The sequence below is a fragment of the Miniopterus natalensis genome, chromosome 7 (assembly GCF_054644295.1).
Source record: "Miniopterus natalensis isolate mMinNat1 chromosome 7, mMinNat1.hap1, whole genome shotgun sequence".
Lineage (NCBI taxonomy): Eukaryota > Metazoa > Chordata > Mammalia > Chiroptera > Miniopteridae > Miniopterus > Miniopterus natalensis.
In genome coordinates, this window is record NC_142087.1 from 7917315 (window position 1) to 7937559 (window position 20245).

General features: G+C 58.8%; 2 protein-coding genes across 3 annotated transcripts; one reads left to right on the plus strand and one right to left on the minus strand.

The window, feature by feature from the left end:
- The first annotated feature begins 312 nt into the window (after nucleotides 1-312).
- On the plus strand, nucleotides 313-6576 carry EMILIN3 (elastin microfibril interfacer 3). The gene is made up of 4 exons (XM_087818728.1): nucleotides 313-484; nucleotides 1836-1958; nucleotides 3129-3346; nucleotides 3623-6576. The coding sequence occupies exons 1-4, from the start codon at nucleotides 318-320 to the stop codon at nucleotides 5407-5409; spliced, it is 2295 nt and encodes a 764-aa protein (XP_087674854.1). The 5' UTR covers nucleotides 313-317; the 3' UTR covers nucleotides 5410-6576.
- Nucleotides 6577-7052: 476 nt separating this feature from the next.
- Nucleotides 7053-18964, minus strand: LPIN3 (lipin 3). Of its 2 annotated transcripts, none has more exons than XM_016219372.2 (19): nucleotides 18524-18964; nucleotides 17310-17405; nucleotides 16003-16268; nucleotides 15729-15809; nucleotides 15073-15193; nucleotides 14624-14900; nucleotides 13665-13764; nucleotides 13364-13524; nucleotides 12879-12972; nucleotides 12712-12781; nucleotides 11076-11168; nucleotides 10955-10998; nucleotides 10108-10246; nucleotides 8960-9108; nucleotides 8691-8777; nucleotides 8080-8232; nucleotides 7817-7931; nucleotides 7637-7740; nucleotides 7053-7431 (listed from the first exon to the last, which is right to left on the minus strand). In XM_016219372.2, the coding sequence occupies exons 1-19, from the start codon at nucleotides 18713-18715 to the stop codon at nucleotides 7287-7289; spliced, it is 2487 nt and encodes an 828-aa protein (XP_016074858.2). In that variant the 5' UTR covers nucleotides 18716-18964; the 3' UTR covers nucleotides 7053-7286. The 2 variants fall into 2 exon arrangements, with proteins under 2 accessions (XP_016074858.2, XP_016074857.2); XM_016219371.2 differs by having other exon boundaries at nucleotides 15729-15812.
- Nucleotides 18965-20245: the final 1281 nt, after the last annotated feature.

Genomic DNA, 20245 nt, shown 5'->3' on the forward strand with positions numbered 1-20245 from the left:
GGCGGCCCCTCGCGCGTCAGCCCGGAGCCGGGGCGGGGGGCTGGCGGCGGAGAGGGGGCCGGCGGAGGAGAGCGACGCGGCCCCAAGTTTATGCTAATCCGCGCAGAGCCCGCCTCCCGCCTCCCCTCCGCGGCCCTAGCCGCGAGCAGCGCCGGCCACTCCGCGGGACGCAGCCGCTGCGAAGCGCCAGGCGGCGGAGCCAGCGAGCTGCGGGGGCCGCGGGCGGCGGCGGGACCCGGGCGGCGAGGAGCCGGGCGGCCGGCGGCGGACACTGGCGGGGGCCCCGCGCGGGGCCAGGTGGGGACCCGGGGGCGGCGATGGGCCGCCGTCGCCTGCCCGTCTGGCTGTGCGCCGTCGCGGCGCTGCTCTCGGGGGCGCAGGCCAAGGGCGCGCCGCTCCTCGCGCGGCCCGCGCCGCCCGGCGCGTCCCGCTACAGCCTCTACACGACGGGATGGCGCCCGCGACTGCGCCCGGGGCCGCACAAGTAAGCGCGGGCCACGCGGCGGGCGGGAAACGGGAGGGCCGGCCGGCGGCGCCGCTCCCACCTGCCCCGACCGCGCGGAGGCGGGCGGGCACCGGGCACCCGAGGCCGCGGCGCGGAGGGGGCGGCTCCCGGGGCCAAGCTTCCGTCGGGCGGGGGCCCCACGCCCCGGGAGGCTGCGGGACGAGCGAAGGAAAATAAGCCGAGGGGGCCTGGTGCGGCGGCGGCGGGGATCCTGGCAGTGCCCGCGGAAACCTTTCCAGAGAAGTAACATTTTCCAGCTGCGCTGTGTGCAAACCCCTGACGCCGCGGACCAGGTGGAGGGAGAGGAGGGAGGGCGGTGCGAGCGCGGGGCTCTCCCACACGCGGCGCCCGGGCCTCCCCTCCCTCCCCGTCCCGCCAGGTAGGAGATGGAGCCCTGGGCCAGGCGGCCTGCCCTCTCCCTCGGTCAGCCTCGCCCCAGCAACCCCTTGGCAGCCCCAGCGTGACCGGCCGCAGAGCCAGTGGGGGTTCCTGGGTCCTGAGTTCATGTTGTGGCTCCAGAGCTCAAGAGCAGTCCACAGGTGGCTGGTTTATGCCAGGCATCCGCCACCCCATTCCTTGTGGCCTGTAAGTGGGGTTGCTGCCCCTCCCTTGCCTCAGCTTCTGGTCTTTAGTAGGCAGTGGCTTGCCAACTGGTTTCTATCAGGTGAGTTAGGGGCTCTGCCTGAGGTGCTAACTGAACTTGAACTCTAGCTGCGTTTGAGAGGCGCTTTAGGAGAATGTCTAGCCAATAGCTGACACTCAGTGGGCCTGGGCACATCAGAGCAGGCTTCCTGGAGGAGGCAGTAGAAGTGATCTGAGAATGAAGAACCAGGAACAGAAGCAGGGACCAGAAAGCCACAAGGTGGGGTGCATTTCCCCAGTAACTCAGAGAGAAGCGTGGTCTCAAAGGCACTCAGGCACTAAATTGAGACCTCAGAAGCCTCAAATGCTGAGAAGAGGGGTTGAGAGCCAGTGAAGGAGTTGGGAAAGGGTGGAGAATGTGGCAAGGCCCTTGATGGGGAATCCAGAGTGGGCCTCTCTCCAGGCAGAGAGGGCAGAGGGCAGACCAAGGAAGGGCAGCTGCACCAGGCTCCTGGTTCAGTACAGAGCTGAGCCCAGTGACCAACCCATTGGGGAGACTGGGGTCAGAAGAGCCAGCAACAGTGTTGGATCCCAGGCCAAGGGCCCTGGTTCCCAGGAACAAGGAGAAGCAGTAGAGAAAAGATGGGGATCATATCTCCTGAGGCCTACAGATGGAGGAGGGGTGTGTAGGAGCTTCAGTGGGCCTGGCCCAGGCCAGATATTCCAAGGATGCCATTCTCCTCTGCAGGGCCCTGTGCGCCTACGTGGTGCACAGGAATGTGACCTGTGTCCTACAGGAGGGAGCAGAGAGCTACATAAAGGCTGAGTACCGGCAATGTGGATGGGGGCCCAAGTGTCCCGGGACAGTCACGTGAGTGCACCCCCATCCCACCCACTCAGGATCCTTGGGCACATGCCCCAGGCCTGCCTTACGCTGATAGCAGCAGCCAGCTCTACAAGGGCTAGAACTCCTTGGGCTCTAAGAGAGCCTACCCCAGTCCCCACACCAGCCGGGTGGAGGGGACCAGGGAAGAGTCAGGGGCAGGCTCCTGTGGGATCAGGGGAGGGTTTCTAGGGGAGAGGCAGCACCAGGCAAGGAAGAAGCAGTGGCAAAGAGTGGGGGTGGGGTCACAGGGGAGAGCAGAGGGGGGTGGGGGGCACCGGGGAGAGCAGAGGGTCACACTGGCAATGGCTGATGCCAAAGGGATATGGGACAGACTCAAGGAGGGCTGTGGTAATTATGGAGAAGGCAGGCCAGGGGTGAGGGGATGGGAGCTGGGCTGTGGGGCTCAGGCTGGACAGATGGGGCCATGTGAGGATGTGTGGTATTGCACACAAATGGGACGCTCAGGCCTGTACTTGGTGAGGTTCAAACGCAGTCTGAAAACCAACCTGTTTATTCGGGATCCCTGGGCACATGCGCTAGGTGTGCCTTTAGTGGGTGACCAGGTACACTGCTGAATAGGTGGGGAGTGGCCCCTGCTCTGCCTTCCACCCTGGGCCCTTCGCCTTGTGCTCAAAGGTGCCTCTATAGCCAGAGCTGAGTTCCCAGAGTAGGCTAGGGAGGAGTGGAAAGGATGGGGGTGCTGATGGGAGCCCAGAGTGGCCCCCAGGCTGTGAGAGGGGCTGCCTGCCCCAGCTCCAGGGCAGTACCCCTCACCCACCCCCCCACAGGGGAGGGGCTGGGGCTTTGTCAGAATTCTTCAAGGTACCACCAAAGCCAGAGTGGAATTTCTGATAGCAGTATGAGCTCAAGGAAGTCCAAGTGGTCTTGGGAGCATTGGGGCTAACTTCCTGCTTGCCTTCTCGCCAGGCTTCTCTCTGTGCCCTCCCTTAACCCATCTCTGAGCCTTGACAAGCCCCACTTCCACCCCGTGGCCCTGTCACCTTAAGCACAGGAAAAGGAAATCCCTGGGGGTGTTGTGGAGGCGGGAATACATCTAGACCATATCCAAGTGTCTGAGAGTGGCCCTGAATAGCAGGAGGCGGGCGCCTCAACTCACAGGTACAGAGTCCTGCCCTCTCCGCATCCCTGGCCCAGGTACCGCACGGTGCTCAGACCCAAATACAAGGTTGGCTACAAGACGGTGACAGAACTCTCCTGGCGTTGCTGCCCCGGGCTCACTGGAGAAGGCTGCCCTGAGCACCTCACAGACCAGGAGTCCACCTCACCCCACCCGGAGCCCCAGATCCCCCCCGGGCAGCTGGGCCCAGGCCCCAGGCCCCCTCCTTCTAGCAGAGCGGCCCCCAGCCCCTATGGTGAGTCTGCCCATGGAGACCCTACTGAGGTGGTTGGGTTTCTTGGTGGAGGTGGGAAGGGGACTGACCCAAGCTAGCTGAGCTCAGGCAGGGCTAGGGAGGGTGCATCTTGTGCTGGGCAAAAGGGTGAGTCCCCAGGCCCCCTCCTGCAGCTAACGGAGCACTGCCCAGCAAAGTTGGCTTAGAACAGAAAAATCTCTCAGGTGGCTTGGAAACAGAGCAAGCTGAGAGAGCCAGACCAGTGACACCCCTGGGGTTCTCTCCTCCTTTTTCCAGGAAGGAAAGGCCCAGGGTTATTTGGTGAGCGGCTGGAACGCCTGGAGGGTGATGTCCAGCGACTGGCACAAGCATATGGTACTCTCAGTGGCCTGGTGGCCAGCCACGAGGACCCCAACAGGATGACTGGTGGCCCCAGAGCTCCTGCTACCCCCGTGGGCTTTGGGGTCATCCCGGAGGGGTTTGTGAACCCTGGAGACAGAGCTGGAGGGCCGCTTATACCTCCCCTGGATGAGATCTTGAGCAAGGTGACAGAGGTGAGCAACACGCTACGGACCAAGGTGCAGCTGCTGGACGAAGTACATGGATTGGCCCTCGGCCACGAGGCTCACCTGCAGCGGCTGCGGGATGCCCCCCCATCTCCACTCACCTCCCTGGCCCTGCTGGATGAATATGTGGACCAGCGGCTGCATCAACTCTGGGGGGGCCTGCTGGATGGCTTCGAGCAGAAGCTGCAAGGCGTCCAGAGTGCGTGTGACCTGCGAGTGCAGGAGGTGCGGCAGCAGTGCGAGGAAGGTCAGGCGGCCAGCCGGAGGCTGCACCAGAGCCTGGATGGCCGGGAGCTGGCCCTGCGCCGGGAGCTCTCGCAGCTGGGTACCCGGCTGCAGGGCCTGAGCGTGGCTGGTGGGGGCAGCTGCTGCAGCCAGCTGGCCTTGATCGGTGCCCGCATGGACAGCCTTGAGAGGAACCTGCAGGCAGTCACCGAGGCCCAGAGGGGCCATGGCCCCCCCACCAGGGATGAGCTCACGCGGCTCTCTGCTGCCATGCTCGAGGGGGGTGTGGATGGATTTCTTGAAGGCCTGGAGACCCTCAATGGGACAGCGAGTGGAGTGAGGGGCTGCTGTCTGGGGATGAAGGAGGGGGGATGGGGTGTGGGCGGGTTCAGGACCATACTGGAAGAGCGTGTGCAGAGGCTGGAGGAGCGCCTGCTGACCCTGGCTGGGGACTTAAGCCATGATGGCACCCCACCGGGCAGGTCCACACAGCCCCTGGTGCAGACAGAGCTGGCTGTGCTAGAACAACGGCTGGTCTCGCTGGAGACCTCCTGTACCCCCAGCACCACCTCAGCTATCCTGAACAATCTCATGGCAGAGGTGAAGGTCTGGCAGAACCAGATTGAGGCCCTCCTACGCCAGGTGGCCAGCCACGCGGCCTTGCTCCAGCAGCTCAATGGCACTGTGGCCGAGGTCCAGGGGCAGCTGGCAGAAGCAGCGGGCAGCTCACTGCAGGGCGAGATCACCCTGCTCAAGGTCAATCTGAACTCTGTGAGCAAGTCACTCACAGGCCTCAGCGATTCCGTCAGCCAGTACTCTGATGCCTTCTTGGCCACCAACACATCCCTGGATGAGCGGGAACGCAAGGTGGAGGCTGAGGTCCATGCCATCCAGGAGCAGGTCAGCAGCCAAGGCTCACGGCTTCGGGCTGGCCACAGGCAGGTCCTGAGCCTGCGGGGGGAGCTGGAGCAACTCAAGGCCGGTGTGGCCAATGTGGCTGGCGGGCTGAGCCGCTGCCAGGACACAGCCCAGGAACTCCAGCTCGCAGTGGGCCACTTTGACCAGAGGGTGGCGCAAGTGGAGGGCGTATGTGGGAAGCTGGGCCGGATGGCTGCAGACCTGAACAGCTTGCCCACCGAATCACTCAGGCCCAGGGAGGGCCTGTGGGGCCATGTGGACCAGCTGAACCGCACGCTGGCCCAGCACGCACAGGACATCGCTCGCCTCCGGGATGACCTGTTAGACTGCCGGGCCCAGCTGGCCAAGCAGGCGTGGCCTGGGCGGGCAAACTAGGCACGCTGAACAGGACCCAACCCCCAGATCCCACCAACCCTGGAAACCTGGGGACATCACCCCAGAGCCCAGACCATGCCTCCCAACCTCCCGTGGCCAGTGCAGGTGCCACTGTAGAGGCCACTGAAGGAACAGTCTTGGTCCAGCTCCACATGACTGTTTCAGACACCAACACCCATGCTCAGTGCTGCATCGACTGGACAGTTCAGGACAGTGGTCAAGGCGAGGGTGACACGCCTGAAGGCCAGGGTGGACCTAAGGGACCTCACAATCCAGTTTGCCAGTTGCTCTTCTGTGGATACAAGTCGGCACCTGTGCAAAGACTGCAGGTCCATTCTCAGTGGCCCATCCACATCTCCCTTTGACCCGGGGCAGTAGGCCCAAGCCCATGGAGGCTCTGGTTCCTCTGTCCCCTTAGCTTCTCTCCCCAGTCACCTGGGCTCAGTTTCTGCAGGAAGGTGCTGCCCACTGGCACTGTCCTCACACCTGGCAGCTTCACAGATGCTATTTCTGGACCAAGGACCAGAGGTCCCCCCCAGCCCCCACAGGTCCTTCAGGACAGAACAGAAGCACAGACCCAGCCACTTGTTCTCTTTATTCCTTTTCATCCCCCACCCAGGGGAGGGCTTAGGCAGCTGTAGGTTCCCAGGGGACAGGACTGGGTCCGGGTGATCTCTTTGGAGACCCCTGCAATTTATGCTTTTCCTTCTCTTCCCCAAAGGTGTTTTCAGGGCACTCTGGTCCCCACATAGTCCTCTCCTTTCCTTGTGGGGGGAAATTGTTAGGGCCACTCATGTATGTCATGGCCTGAATGAGGCCAGGCGCTGGGCAGGAGGCCATGGCTGGAGGGAGAGGGCTCCAGGCCTAGTTTCCAACATCCTTCCCCAGCCCCGCCTGGATGTTCAGGAAGTCATGAGGAGTTCAGGTAGAACACTACCAAGGAACAGTCTGAAATACAAGTGTTCATCTGGCCTGTGCAGTTCCCAGAGACCTGATGCCTATCTCTGCTGAGGCTCCTGGCCTCAATTTCCCCATAGCAGCATGGGCCCTCTGGTGCTGTCTTGCAGGTCCCTGTAGCCCTGCCTCTGGTTTCTCAACATTTGGAATTCTGCCCTCCATTGTGGTGCTGTTGGGGGAGGGCGGGCCCAGATTAAAGCTTTTAGCCTACCTGAAGGTACTTTCTTCCCCAAGACAGTGGGAGGGAAAACTGCAGTGGGATGTCAACTCTGCTTCCCACAGCTCGCTCAGCAGCAGTGTGGGCACTGAACTGACCAGCAAAGGCTAGGGGAGGGTGGCAGGCCAACCCCCACCTGCCTGGCAGGGTTTGGGTCTGCGTCCTTGGGGCATGTGCTGAGATGTTTGGCTCAAGAGCTGTGGGAAGGAGCCAGGGCTATGTAAGGGTCTGGCCTCAGAGGGTCTGGAAAGTCCAGGCTCCCTGAAGGGGGTGGGAGGACACTGTGTCTTCCCAGATGCTAATCAACTATGCCCCTCTGCTGCCACCAACCTTCCCTGTGCCTACAGCTCCCAAGCTTCAGTGGGGCCTCCCTCTTCTCTGTCCTATCAGGAGTTGAGGCAAAGTCCCAGAGTGATAGGGACACAGATATCAAGGGCTCAGAGAACATTGCAAGGGCCCAGGTGGCAGTCATTTAATCGCCACACCCAGGGCCATGCTGAGGCCTGGAGCAGCTGCCCCATCCCCTGCAGCTCCGCTGGCAGAGACAGGAGACAGGACAGGGAGGAGAGAGGTTGCCAACTAGCCCTCAGCCCCCCTCCTCCCTGTTGGGGGGTCTGTGGCACCCAGCTTCTAACCCCCTATGCCCTGGGACTCCCAATCAGTTCTGGGCCAGGCCAGGGAGGAGGGGGCAGCCAGGGCAGGTTCAGGCCAGGGCGTCAAGGTCCACAGTAGTGAGTGGCTCCCGCCAGTAGCAGAAGTTGCTGTATTCAGGGTTGGCCAGGTCTGTGCTGGGGCCGCGGGCCACGGGCGGGAAGAGGAGCTCGACCACCTCACTGAGCCGCTCGTACCTGTGAACAGAATTGGGCCAGCACTGAGCTGGCTGCCAGCAGGCCACGGCCGCTACCACATCAGGCAGACTCTGCACCCTGCCTGGGAGCCCTGGGCAAGGACAAGAGTCCCCAGTGGGGACATGGAATTGGGGGCCAGGGAGAGGCTGGGGTGTGGGGACATGGAAGCAGGGCATGGGGGACACATGGCAGGGTTTGGCCTCACGTGGATTTGTGGTTCTTCATGGGCTCCTGGATGAGCTCTCCCCGGGGGTTGACTGTGAAGATTCGAGATTTAGGTAGGCCCACCTGCTGGTAGGCAGTGATATCCTGTGGGAGACAATGAGGGGCTGGTGGGCTGGAGGGTGGGGAGAGGTGTCCCAGCTCTTGGGGAGGAGACACTCACATTGGGCCTGTTCCCAAAAGCGGCATAGAAGGGCTGTCCATGGGGCAGAAACAACTGCCGGATGTCACTCAGGCAGGCGATCTTGAACACCTCTGGCTTCTTCTCAATCACCTCCCTGGAGAGCCAGGGCCATGGGCAGGGAAGCAGCAGAGGAAAGGTAGCAATCAGACGGTGGCAGGGTCAGGTGACAGGCCTAGTACTGGGCTGGCAGTGGGCCCACACTGCCCCCAGGGCTGTGGGCTCCTACCATGTAGGGGAGTTACCTGTGCAGGGCAGAGAAGAGGCTGCTGGGAGACAGCAAGATGGGGCCCTTGGGGAGGCCGCAGCCCCGCTCGCTCACCCACTGCAGGTACCCCTTGGTGAGGTCAGCCATGCCAATGGCCCGCGCCGAGCAGTACAGGAACTTGTACCCGTTTCTGGGGGTGAAGACAGGTGGCACAGCCATCAGGGACCAGCCATCACCCATCCCGCCCTCTTGGCTTCATCCAGCTAAGCCCAACTCTGGGGCTCTGGCCTCCAAACCTAGAGGCCTTTGCAGGGAGGCACCCTAGGGAGAACAGCTGGGCCGGGCTCGAGAGAAGCAGCCTCAGAGCATGGACAGAGTCCCGAGGCCCATGTGGGTTTGAGCAAGTCCATTGACTTCCTCTATAGCATGATGCTCAGTGGTTAGACCCAGATCCCAGACCACAGGAGACGAGTCTCCCACAGGAGAGAGGACCGATGGGTCGGCCTCAGCACTCCAGGGGCATGGCCTGGCTTCCTCCTCTGTGGGCCTTGCTGGTCCCCAAGCCTGGCTTTCCACAGCAGGCTAAGCTATCCTGCCCCTCCTTCCCCGAGGCCCTGCCCCAGCCCCAGCCCCAGCCCCTGCACTTACAGGTGGATTTTGTGGTAGAGACTTGTGATGCCCTGGTGTGTCCAGTCTTTCCCCAGCTGGGGCAGAATGTGGCCAAGGGCGTCCGACCTAGATCACAGAGGAGGGGTCACACCAAGGCAGTGTCCTGTGGCCCTCATGTTGCATGCCCAGGGCCCAGCTCCCAGCCCCAGGATGGTGCACTGGGAGGCCCTCTCCCCTGTGCCCCATCCCCCGGCACAGAGGGAGGCAAGTCTCCAGGCCCTGCCTCTCTGCCACCAACCAGGCCTCACTTGGTGATGGTGCCGTCGATGTCGGAGATCACCACCTTGTCGTCCCACTTCCACAGGTAGATGGTGGCTCTGCAGCGACAAGTGCCCTGGTACTGGGTTGTCACGCTGAAGACCACATCATTGGCACCTTCCTGCAGGTTCAGCCGCCGCTGGGGCCAGGCAAAGGCAGGGAGCTGTGATCTGCCACAGCCAGGCACTGTCCACTCCCTGTCACCCCAAACTGTGGCCTTCAATTCCCAGGCCTCTCATTCTCCTTCCCTTCCCAGCTCAGAGAACCTGCCTGAATCCATCGGAAAGCCACACACAGACACATCCATGAGGGCAGAGGGCGGCCACGAGGTGGAAGTGAGGGAGTGCTGGGGCCCACACAGTGCCAGGCACAGGAGCACTAACCCCCCCTCCTCCTTGGGGTGAAGCTCAAGGACAAAGCATGGCCCGTGGCTCCCACTCAAGTTTCTCAGGTCAGCCCCAATGCCCTTGGCAAGGAGACATATCATTCCATAGAAGGGCCCTGTGGGAATCATCACAGGCAGCCCCTTGCCTGGGGCTAGGGTACCTTGTGACATCCTCCAAAGAGGTACCTGAGACATCTCCAAAGAGAGACCTTAGCCCTTTCCTTGGTCCATAGAGAAGGATCAGGGCAGCTCAGCCATAGCCGGTGTGAGCCCCAGGGTACTACACAGGTGGCAGCTGCTCTGTACCAGACCCCCCAGGCCTCCCAGGCACCTCCCTGACCATGGAGCCAAACTCAGGGAGAAAACATTCTTATACAGGAGCCACCTGTTACTGAGCTCAAGGACATGACTCAGGGGCCAATCTGAAGGGCTGTCATCACCATTTGATTCCTTTAGTATGGCTTCCAAGGGCAGACCAGAGCCAGTCAGCCACTGCAGGTCAATACTTCAGGCACACACAGGGCTTTTCCAGTGAAAGCATTTGACAGAGAAATGGACAGGCATGTAAAGAAGTGAGCCCACTGCCCCTGGAGGTATTCAAGCAGAGGCTTAGAGAGGCTGCCAAGGGGATGGACTCTGGGCTTTAGTGAATATGTGGCTCTGTGGAGCCACTCCTTAGCCAGGCCCCATGGGGCTCTGGGACAGTTATCACCACCCCACTGCCCCTACATGAACACACCGGTGTATACTTACAATCTGATCAGAGGAGAGGCGGAGGGACTTCTTGTAGGTAGGAGTGTAGGCTGGAGGCGAGGGTGGCAGGGAGGGAGCCCCAAGGATGACAGGGCTGTCTGGGGCATCATCCTCGCTGCTCAGAACGTCAGTCTTCTCCCTGTGGGCAGCCCAGCTCTCAGGCCACCTCCCCCAGCAGAAGGCCCTGCACTTGAGGTAGATAACCCTCGGCCCTGGCCACAGGGGCCCAGGCCTGTCTCTGCCCCTCCAGAAACTACCAAGGGAATCAGAAAGCCCTCCTTCTAGGTGCCACCCATTTTGGGGGTGATAGCAGCCTAAGTCTGCACCCAGAAAGGTGATGGCAGAGCTGGAGCCGAGGGCCCAGGCTTTCAGCCCTCAGTGCCTCTCCACAGCCAGGAAGCCAGTGCCTGCCTGGAGACATTTATCTGAAAACCTAGAAGTATGTTTTAGTGTTTATTCCCAACTTCACCTCCTTTGGCTTCAGTTGACTTACCCTTGGCCACCAACCCCCAACCTTGGGTTCTGGCTCAGTTCAGAGTTAAAAAAGGAAGCAAGGTCAGCAGGCCCCTGGTGGAGAGGGGAGGATCTGCCCTGCTTATTGCAGTCACCCCTTGTCTGGGCCAGGAGTCTGGGCACCCATCCCAGTTCTGCCATTTCTCGGCAGTGGGGCCTCTGGTGTATCTCTAAGTCTCAGTTTTCCCATCTGTGAAATGAGGGTATTTCTTGGGAAAAAGAAAGGGTGGAGAAGTGATTGGGGAGTGACAAAGAACCACTGCTGGGGGGTGCTGGCTCCACCCTGCCCTCCAACGGCAATCCTCCCAGGCTCCCACCCAAGAAATCAACTCACCCCCTTGGCTCCCTGGCTGTGGTCTTCTCCCTCTGGGCACTTCTCTATGAGAAGAACATCCATCTAGTGAACAACTGGCTCCTGCCTGGGCTGACCCCGCCCTGTGACCGTGACCACCCACCTCCTCGGCTGGGAAGTCCCTGCGTCGCCAGGAAAACCACCACCGCCCACCCTTCCTAGGCATCTTCTCCTTCTCCAGCTTGTCCACGGTGCTCTGTGGGCAGATAAAGGCCATGGCATTTCCCCCTCATTACATGAACCCACCTTAGGCTACCCTTGGGGTCACCATGAGCCTAGAGTCTGGGGCTGACCATCAAGCAAGGAGTCTGAGGAAACATCCCCACCTCCACCCTGGGATTCATGTGACTAAGCACAGCAGAGCAAGGGCCACTCCTGCCCATCCCCGCTTCATCCCAGCTCTGGCCCCCTACCTTTAGCCCAACCTTAGTCTGGCCCCCAAATCTTGTGGGTCAATTTCCCTAGAGTAGCTGAAGGCAGTGTTTTTGGAGTTTCTCAAGACCTGCATGATACTCCCTGCATGATGCCACCAAGTGGCAGCAGGAAGGAAAGTCTAGGGCCAGTACTCCCCTCAACCTCCAAGACTAACACAGGTACTCATAAGGCCAGTGATTCTATCCCATGAACAGCTCGCTCTGTATGTTACCGTTCCTGTCTGGTGGGCGCAACATGACCTTGTGAAAAATACTGATTAGATTTGTGCTTCCTACAAAGAAAATGGTGCACCCAAGAAATGGGCTTGGGGTGGGTTGCCCAGGGTGCCCACTTGAGCTGGGAACAGGCTGAGGGAGTCTCAGGCATCTCAATAGAGGGTCTGTCCGGGTGAGGACAGCCAAGCAGGAGAGAGACCCTCTTCCTTCTCACAGGCTGTGGTCGTAGCTCAGACCCAGAGCCAGCCAGAGGATGGAGCTGAGCATCACCAAAGGGAGGCACCGGCTGTCTACATCTGGTTAGTGATGTTCTTTGGGCATCTAATCGAGTGGCGAAGAGATCAGGGCAGGGCCCTGGACCACTTCCAGTAGGGCAGAGGGGCAGGTACAGGTCAGCACAGGGTGGAGGTTCTGGGAGGGACTGAAAGAGGCGGGGTTCCTTCCCACCTCTGAGCATCTGTACATGCTGTTCCTGCCCCTCGTCTGCCTAAGGCTTACTCATCCTTCTGACCTCTGCCCAGTGGGCACTTGGTCAACAAACCTCCCTGTTGCAGGCTCTCAAAGCATCTCTGACCTCTCCTTCCCAATGCTCACAGATGAATTTTACATTCACCTGGCTGAATCTTTGATTAATTGTCTTTCTTTGAGGGCATGACTGTCCCTGGCACACAGTAGGTACACAACAAATGTGTGCTGATAAAGCGAGCAAGCACCCAGAGCCCAGCCTGGAGCGGTTCTCAGGGTAAGGTGAGGAGTGGGCCCAAGCCTCATCTCTCAGATCTCAAAATCTCCTGTTGAAGGCATGTCCCTGTTGAATATTTATCCCCCTCTGGTTTGTCCTGAGCACCTTTGAAGTAAAGTCCAAATCCAGCGGGATTCAGCTATGCCAGGAAACCAGGGAAGGGGGTAGCTCTGTCCACACAGCAAGGAGGAGGCTTCATGGGGACCTTGGTCTCCTCTCCCAGGGTAGGTCTTGCAGTCACTCAGCTCCAGACTCATCTCTGCCCACCCCCACTTCCTGGCTAAGGGCCCCCTACCCTGAGGCTATGGCCACTTTCCCCAGGAGGCCAGTGGTGCTCTAACCATTACCTTGGGCAAGTTCTTCTGGAAGGCTTGCAGGGAGAGGATCATGGGGGCAGCTACAGCCCAGTTATAATGCCTGGAGGGACAGAACAGGTGTTGGGGCTACAGAGGCTGCAGGGCCATGAAGGAAGTGGGGTGACTGTGGCAGCCAGCAGCCCAGCCCTGGTACTCACTTCTCATTGACTTTCACCACCAGGTTTGGGTCGTCCAGGAGGCCAGGGTTTTGGGTGAGATCCTGGTAGGAGACTATGTGCCTGTTGAACTTCTCTGGGCACAGAGGCAGAGAGTGAGGGGGGAGGCTGACGTGTCCTGCATGACCCACTGCCCCAGTCTCTCCTGGTCCCTTCACACTCTACCACTCGGGCCTCCCACAGGGCTCCTCCCTTCCTGGGGTTTTGCACCTGCTGTTTCCACCCCAGGCACTGGCTATCCTGGATTCAGAGGGTAAGTCACAGCTGAGCATTAGGCCTTTGTTTCCCGGGGCCTTGGGAATGCCCCACCCTTGCTGGCTGAGTGTGGGCTTCATGGGACAGAGAATGCAGGGGAGCCAGACCCAGCCTCACACCTCTGCCACCGCAACCTCTGGGACCCTCCCTCCTCTTCCCAGCCCCCAGGCTCAGTTCCAGTCCTTATTAGAAGGGCTCATGGTCAGACATACCCAGGGAAATGTCCTGGCTGTCAGCCAGTCCACCACAAAGGGACAGTACTATTGTGTCCACTGTGTCCGGAGCAGGTTCTGGCTCCTGCTCAGGGTTGGGGTCCCCCAGCATCTTCTGATTACCAGGTTCACTCCACCTCCTGGGCCCCAGCCCACAGTCACTGAGGGGGAAAAGGGCCCATAGTGACATGAATACAAGGAGGCTGGGAGGAGGGGCCTCACCCCTCTCAGGCCCCTGATAGCCAACCCCTGGCCCCACAGGACCCAATCCCAAGACACCCAGGCACCCAGAACCCAGCACCTCTGGGGGAAGTAGAGGGCTGCATTCTCAGAGTCCAGAGAGGGCAAGTCATCTAGGTAGATGTCACTGGGGCCCAGGTGCTGGCTTCTCTTCAGGGAGCCTGAGGGCAAAGGAGGTGACACCTGTAGACCTGACATGTGCTCAGTAGTGTGCGCAGTATGAAGCCCCCTTGCCTTTGAGCGCCCTAAAGCAGCACTGTCCAGGAGACTTTCTGCAATGATAGAAATGTCTCAGGTCTGCACATTCAGTACGGCAGCCAACGGCCACAGGCGACTATCAGCACACTTAAAATGTGGTATGATGGAGAAATGGAATTTTAAATGTTACTTAATTTTAATTTTAAGTAGCCATGTGTAGCTAGTGACTACCGATTTGGGCAGCGCAGGCCCAGTGCCTTCCCACACACTCAGGATAAACCCCAGCTGGTGAGCTGGGAATGTCCAGCCTCTGCTCATCTCTCTGGCTTCCTCTCCCAACCTTCTCCTCTGCCTCGCTCAAGACATTCTAGCTGCCTCAGTTCCTAGACATGAAACCTCTCTCCTTCCTCATGGCCTTGACACATGAGGGCATAAGGAAGGAGAGAGGTTTCATGTCTAGGAACTGAGGTTTCATGACATGCCCTCTGCCTAGAATTCTCTTTCCCTGATCCCCACTTGGCTAGATATTCATTGTTCATGTCTCAGCTCAAACATCACCCACTCACAGGGGCCTTCCCTGACCATGCGATCTAGGTAGCCCCGTCCCACCCAATGACTGGTCCCACATCACCATGTAACGCTCTTCCTGGCTTCTGCATGCACCATCTGTCTGCCCACCAGACTGTGAGCCTCATGAGGGCTGGTGCCAAACACAGTGCCTGGCACACAGTAGGTGCTCAAAACATGCCTGACGTCCCAGAGTCCACCCTGGAGGTAACATGAGGCCAGAGAAGCGCTGGGGAGTGTCCAGCCATCACTCACCTTTTTTCCTGGAGACCCCCTCTGGCGGCCTGGTGGGAGCTGGACCCTCCAAAGTGGCCCAGCTCCATGATTTTGAGGCAGGGGAGAGACCTGCATCCCTGGGCTGCTGAGTCTTGGTGTTTTCTCTCTCAGGGGCAGGGAGAGGGGGACCCATCAGAGAGGGCACCTTCACGTCAGGCTGATGGTCAGGGGTGCTGGGCTCTCCCTGAGGAGGTGAGGCTGCCCCAGTGCTGCCATCAGGGATCATTGAGGACATAAGCCACTCAGCTTTGGCCACCTTCAGTCAAACAAACAGGAAAGGAGGTCAGTTAGGCTGATCCAAGCCTGCTTCCTATGCCCCACAAGGCCCTAGGGAGATGGCCCAAGTCTCAGTCACTCCAGTCCTTATCTGCAGGGGCCAGGGAGCCCCTGAAAGGCAGGGATGGGGGGGTTGACACAGAGGAACTCACCTTAGGCAGCCTCCCCCAGGCCCACTGCATGTGGGACTCAGCTCTCAGGGGGCTGGGCTCCGGGGTCCTCACCTCCAGCTCCGAGTCGCTCTTAGGGGATGTTAGCTCACCTGACGAAAGGCTGCAGGAAACAAGAACTCAGAGACCCCCAAAACAGCCTGCCGCCCATCCCAGCCTGGGAAAAAATATTTGCAAAACATATTTTATGCTTGTGTTGGATCCAGAATATATAAAGAACATGTAAATATGTAAAGAACTCCTACTAATCAACAATAAGGCAGTCCAGTAAAAAAAAGGGGGGGGGGCAAATTTGTGACTGCTTCATGGGTATGGGTTTTCCATTTGGGGTGATTAAAAAATTCTGGAACTAGATGAGGATTGTCCTAGATGGTGGCACAGCATCATGACTTTATTAAATGCCACTGAATCATGCACTTTACTATGATTAAAATGGTAAATTTTATGTTATGTGCATTTTACCACAATTTTTTTTTTTTAATGGGCAGGAGACTTAAACACTTTACAAAGGACATATATAAATGGCCAGCAAACACATCAAATGTGTTCTAAGTCATTATTTATTAGAAAAATGTAAATAGAGACCGCTCTGAAACCTTGGTCTTGAGTCCCTGCCTGCAGCCCACCTGGACTCTCACCTGGCCTGGGAGGGCCACTCGCCATCGGAGTAGGGGTGGATGTCGGTGGGCTGCAAGGAGGACTCCTCTTCCAACTGGATACTGCTGAGGGGCCACAGGGAAATAAATGGTCACTGATAGCACAGGGCACCCTGGACAGGGCATGAGAGCCTGGAGAGGTGAAGCAACTAAAGCCCAGGGAGGTCAAGGCCCTTGCCCAGGGTCACACAGCACCAGCAGAGGAAGCAGTGCTTGAACCCCAGTTGGCATCCTCACACCCTTGGCCCCCACACACCCTGGGGGCTCCAGCCTCGGCTTCTCCAGCAGGGACAGCTCACTCTCAGCGCCCGCCTCCAGCTCCTCAGAACTAGAATCGTCTGCCACCGTGTCCTCTTTCCACCTGGGTTTCCTCCTACGAAGCCTCTTCTTCCTTCCCGTGGAGGCCATACCCATGACGATGGGCTCAGATTCACTGGCGGTACCCAGCTGGGAGTCTGAGGGGAACCCAGACAGGCCTCCCCAAGGTATGGGTGATGTGCACAGGCGGGGAGGCACATGTTCCTGTGGAGAAGGCCAGGGGCAGGACTGAGGGGCTATAGCTTAGGGGGGCCACTCTTGTCACCAGTCATCCTGAGCCCTGCCAGCATCTGGGCCCTGGAATGAGCTCATTTAGGGTTAGGAAAACAGGCCTGGAGGCTGGACAGAGGGGACAGCAACATGGCCTGCAACTACTGCTGGCCTGAGAGCTCTCTCGGCGATAAAGCAGCCCCAACCCCAGAGGCTGCCTGCATCCCTGGCAGCCCAGAGTGCTGCATGAACCACACCATCTGTGCAGAAACCTGAGCATCAGCCTCTCATCTTTGCCCACACCTACCACAGTAGATGCCTACTTCCCTTTTAAGATAGCCAGGCATCACCTCCTCTAGGAAGTTTGCCCTGACTATCCTCAGCCTCAGTTCCAACCCCCTTCACTGTAATGACTCAAGAGTTTCATTACCCATTGTTTATGTGTCTGTCTCCCAGGCTTGCCTGGGAACCTTCTTTGAAGGTAGGGGTCGCCCCACATCCGAGTCCACTGCATAGTGTCTGGCATATAGTAGGGGCTCAGTTAAAGCTAAGCTCAAACTATTTAAACACCTGCTGGTTTGTGCTGGGCCTGCCTCTCTTCTGCAAGCACCCCTCTCTTCAGTCCCCACCCACACATTTCCATGTTCCAGCTGCAGTGAGCCAGCCCCAGATCCAGAACACACCATCTTCTGCTCTCCAGCCCCAGCCACTCCTCAGCTCCCTCCTCCTCTCCAAACTGCCCGAGGAAGGCCTCCTTTTCACCTTTTGGGAGACCAGCTCAGGTGTCCTCTTCTGAGAAACCTTCTCCTGGGAGGTAAGTCAGCCTTCGTCCCTACCACGCCCCCCTCCCCCCCCAAATTCTACCCAGGCACCCATAGTATATCATGAGTGCCAGCCCTAACCCATGCCCCTGCATCAGACCCTCGCTGACGGAGTACTGCCTGGGTGGGGACAGTGACAAACCCCAAGGCCCTGCCCAGAGGGGGCACTAGGGAAGGGGCAGGGGCAGGTGCTGTCAAGGACAGAGGTGCTTACCTCATCACTCTCCAGCTCCTGGACGAAGAAGGCCTCCCCGCTGTCCCCCAGCTTCATGTGCAAGTCCACGGGTTCCCCATTGATCTCGATGTCCACCTGAAACAGCGAGTGATGGGGCATGAGGCACATGCTCCCCCACCCCGTCTGCCCCTACTCCCACGCTCCAGTCCACTTGGGCGCTGGCCTCCCAGCTGGTCCAGGAGACGGGCTCCCTGCTGCCCCTCGAGCCCTGCATTGGCTGGAACCATCTTCCCCAGCCCTTGGTGAACCTGGCTGCTCCCCACTGAGGGTCTCTGCTTCCTCAAGGAGGCTTGGCTGAGCTCTCTGTGCCCCCCAACACAGTTCCCCATTCTCTAGGCTTTGTTGCATGTCTCATGGTCTCAGTGTTCTTGTTTATGCCCTGGTTTCCGTGGTCCTCGCTCTCCCACAGCCCATAAGAACAAGGACATGATTCATCTTGTCACTGTTGAGTCCCAGCCCCAGGGCAGTGCTCAAACATTGCTGAGCACACCAACAATGGTAGGAGTGCCCATTTCCTAGGCATTGGTACCATGTTTTGTCTACACCATCTTGTTTAATCCTCACAGCCACCCCTTGCAGCAACTCCTATCATTATCCCCCCTTTATAGATGAAGAAACTGAGGCTCAGAGGGATGAAGTAATTCTCTGGGAAGTAGCCAAATGAGGCTATGAGCCCAGAGTCTGAGTCCACACGCCAAGCTCTTAACTATTCAGCTATCCTGTCTCCCACAAGGTTACGCTGTCCTATTTGGATTCTGGAAAGTTCATGGTCACCCCAGCATGAGGGGTCTGGGCCCACCAAGCCTTGTTTCACCTGCTGGATCTCGGTGCTAACCTCTGAGTCACCCATGGGCCTGGCCGGGGATAATGTCATCAGCTCCTGTTTAATCACCAGGCAGAGAGCACGTCCATTTGCACAGGTGAAGCAACTTACCAAGAACACCCAGGTAAGGTCTTAATAAGCTAAAGCCAGGTCCCATGGCTCCACCATGCTGCTTTTAGGGGAAACAGGAACCCTCTTGGACCAAAACCCCAAACTAACCCAAAACTATCAAAAAAAATATGAAAGGAAGCCTGTCCCGAGGACAGATCCCCACCTAAGGGAGGCCTGGATTCTCTCCTGCGACTGCAGTGGCCACCCTGGCCTCAAAAGCCCACCCCGCAGTGGCCCTCAGTATGATGCCAGCACTCACCACCTTCTCCCGGGACCGCAGGACACCCAGCTTGCCAAAACGCACGTGGAAGGGCGAGCACTGGAAGGAGCCGTCCGCCTGCTTCACGACCAGCACATCGATGCAACCGCTCAGCGTGGCCGGGTTTAGGCCCCGGTACAGCTCCTTCACCGTGCCAAACACGGTCCCAGCCAGTTGACCCACGTAGTTCATGGCTGGGGCTGGCAAAGGGAGGGAGTGCTGGGACCAAGGTCTCGTCCCCCTCCCTCTGGAGGGAGACTTTGTAGCCTGACCCCAGGGTCCCCGGGCTTACGGTGTGTGGCCCTTGGAGCACCTTCGAGGATGGGCAGCAGTCACAGGACAGGAGGGGTGCCGGCAGACGTGGGTTCTAGCTCTGGCTCATCCACTGATCAACCACGAGACTCCTGGACAGCTGCCTCCCTTCTCCAGGAGCTGATAGCCACATCTGTCAAATGAGGGCACAAGGTAAGGTGATCTGGGGCTCTTTGGGCCTCTAAATGCCATGAGTAATGATAATGACCACAGTGCTCAGTGACAGGGCTCATTTCCTCTTCACAACAACCTATAAGCTTGGCAGAGTGGGTGTCATTATTCCTGTTTACGGACAAGCCAGCTGAGGCTCAAAGAGGTGGAGTGACTTACCCAGGATCTCACAACTAGGAAAGAGAGGAGCCGAGATTTGAGCCCCAGCCACAGAACCTTAGGAGGCCCAACTGTGGGAACATGAGGAGGCAGACACCCTCCCTGGGGCCAATGAGGGGCAAGCTCATGATATATCAGGCCCTGGCCCCTGCTGGATAACAGGCAACAGCCCTAAAGGCCGAAATCTTTCCTGCAAATGGGGAGACATGAGTCTCAAATTTTCCATCTGAGAAATGGATTCAGCTGACTTGCTGCCTTCTGGTCCTAGGAATTGGAAGGGGCCTTGCTGGTCCATTGTGGCTGGTTTGTGAGGAACCAGGGGTGGGAGCACCCCAGGGGCCTAAGGCTCTGCCCAGCTCTATTCCTGGGGTCAGATGCTAGAGGCAGGGCATTTCTTTATAGCTATCTGTGGAGGGAGCTCCCAGTTTAATGCTCCAAACTACGAAGTCCTTCCCAGTTTCCTTCGGAGGGTGAGAAGTCCATCCATGGCCCACAGCTGACCCCAGTGTCTCTAGGCCATAGTTCTCAGCCCTGACCCCCAGTCCTCAGATCCACATTCAGGCCTTGGGCTGGCCTGTGGCACCCAAAGCTCTCCTCCTTCCCCCAGCCAGACCGGTCCCTCCAGCTTTCCCACACAGCTGGGTGAGCCAGAAACAAGAGGCTGTGACAGCCACAGAGAAAAGCCAGAGCCATGAGAGCCGCCTTCATGCTGGTGTGGTGCCTGCCTGCTAGCTTCAGCTCATTGCCCTCCCCACTGGCCAGGCCAGTGGCCCACTGCCCCTCTGGCTGCCAAGACACAGGCCATTCATTTCCACAGGGCACTTCCTCTCAAAACCCTGAATCAGAACCCCTGTAGGACCGCCTGCCAGGCAAGACCACCACTCAAAGAAGTTAAGTGACTTATCCAAACTCTATTAAGCTAAGAGGCCGTAGATGTGGTGAGGGAGTGATGACTCACATCCTGGTTTCCTGACTCCATACCATGCTTCCTTCTACTCCATGGTCCCCAAACCACACCACAGTTGTCTGCAGAGAGGGCAGCCCGGCCCACAGCCCCCTTGCGCACAGGCCTGTAATACC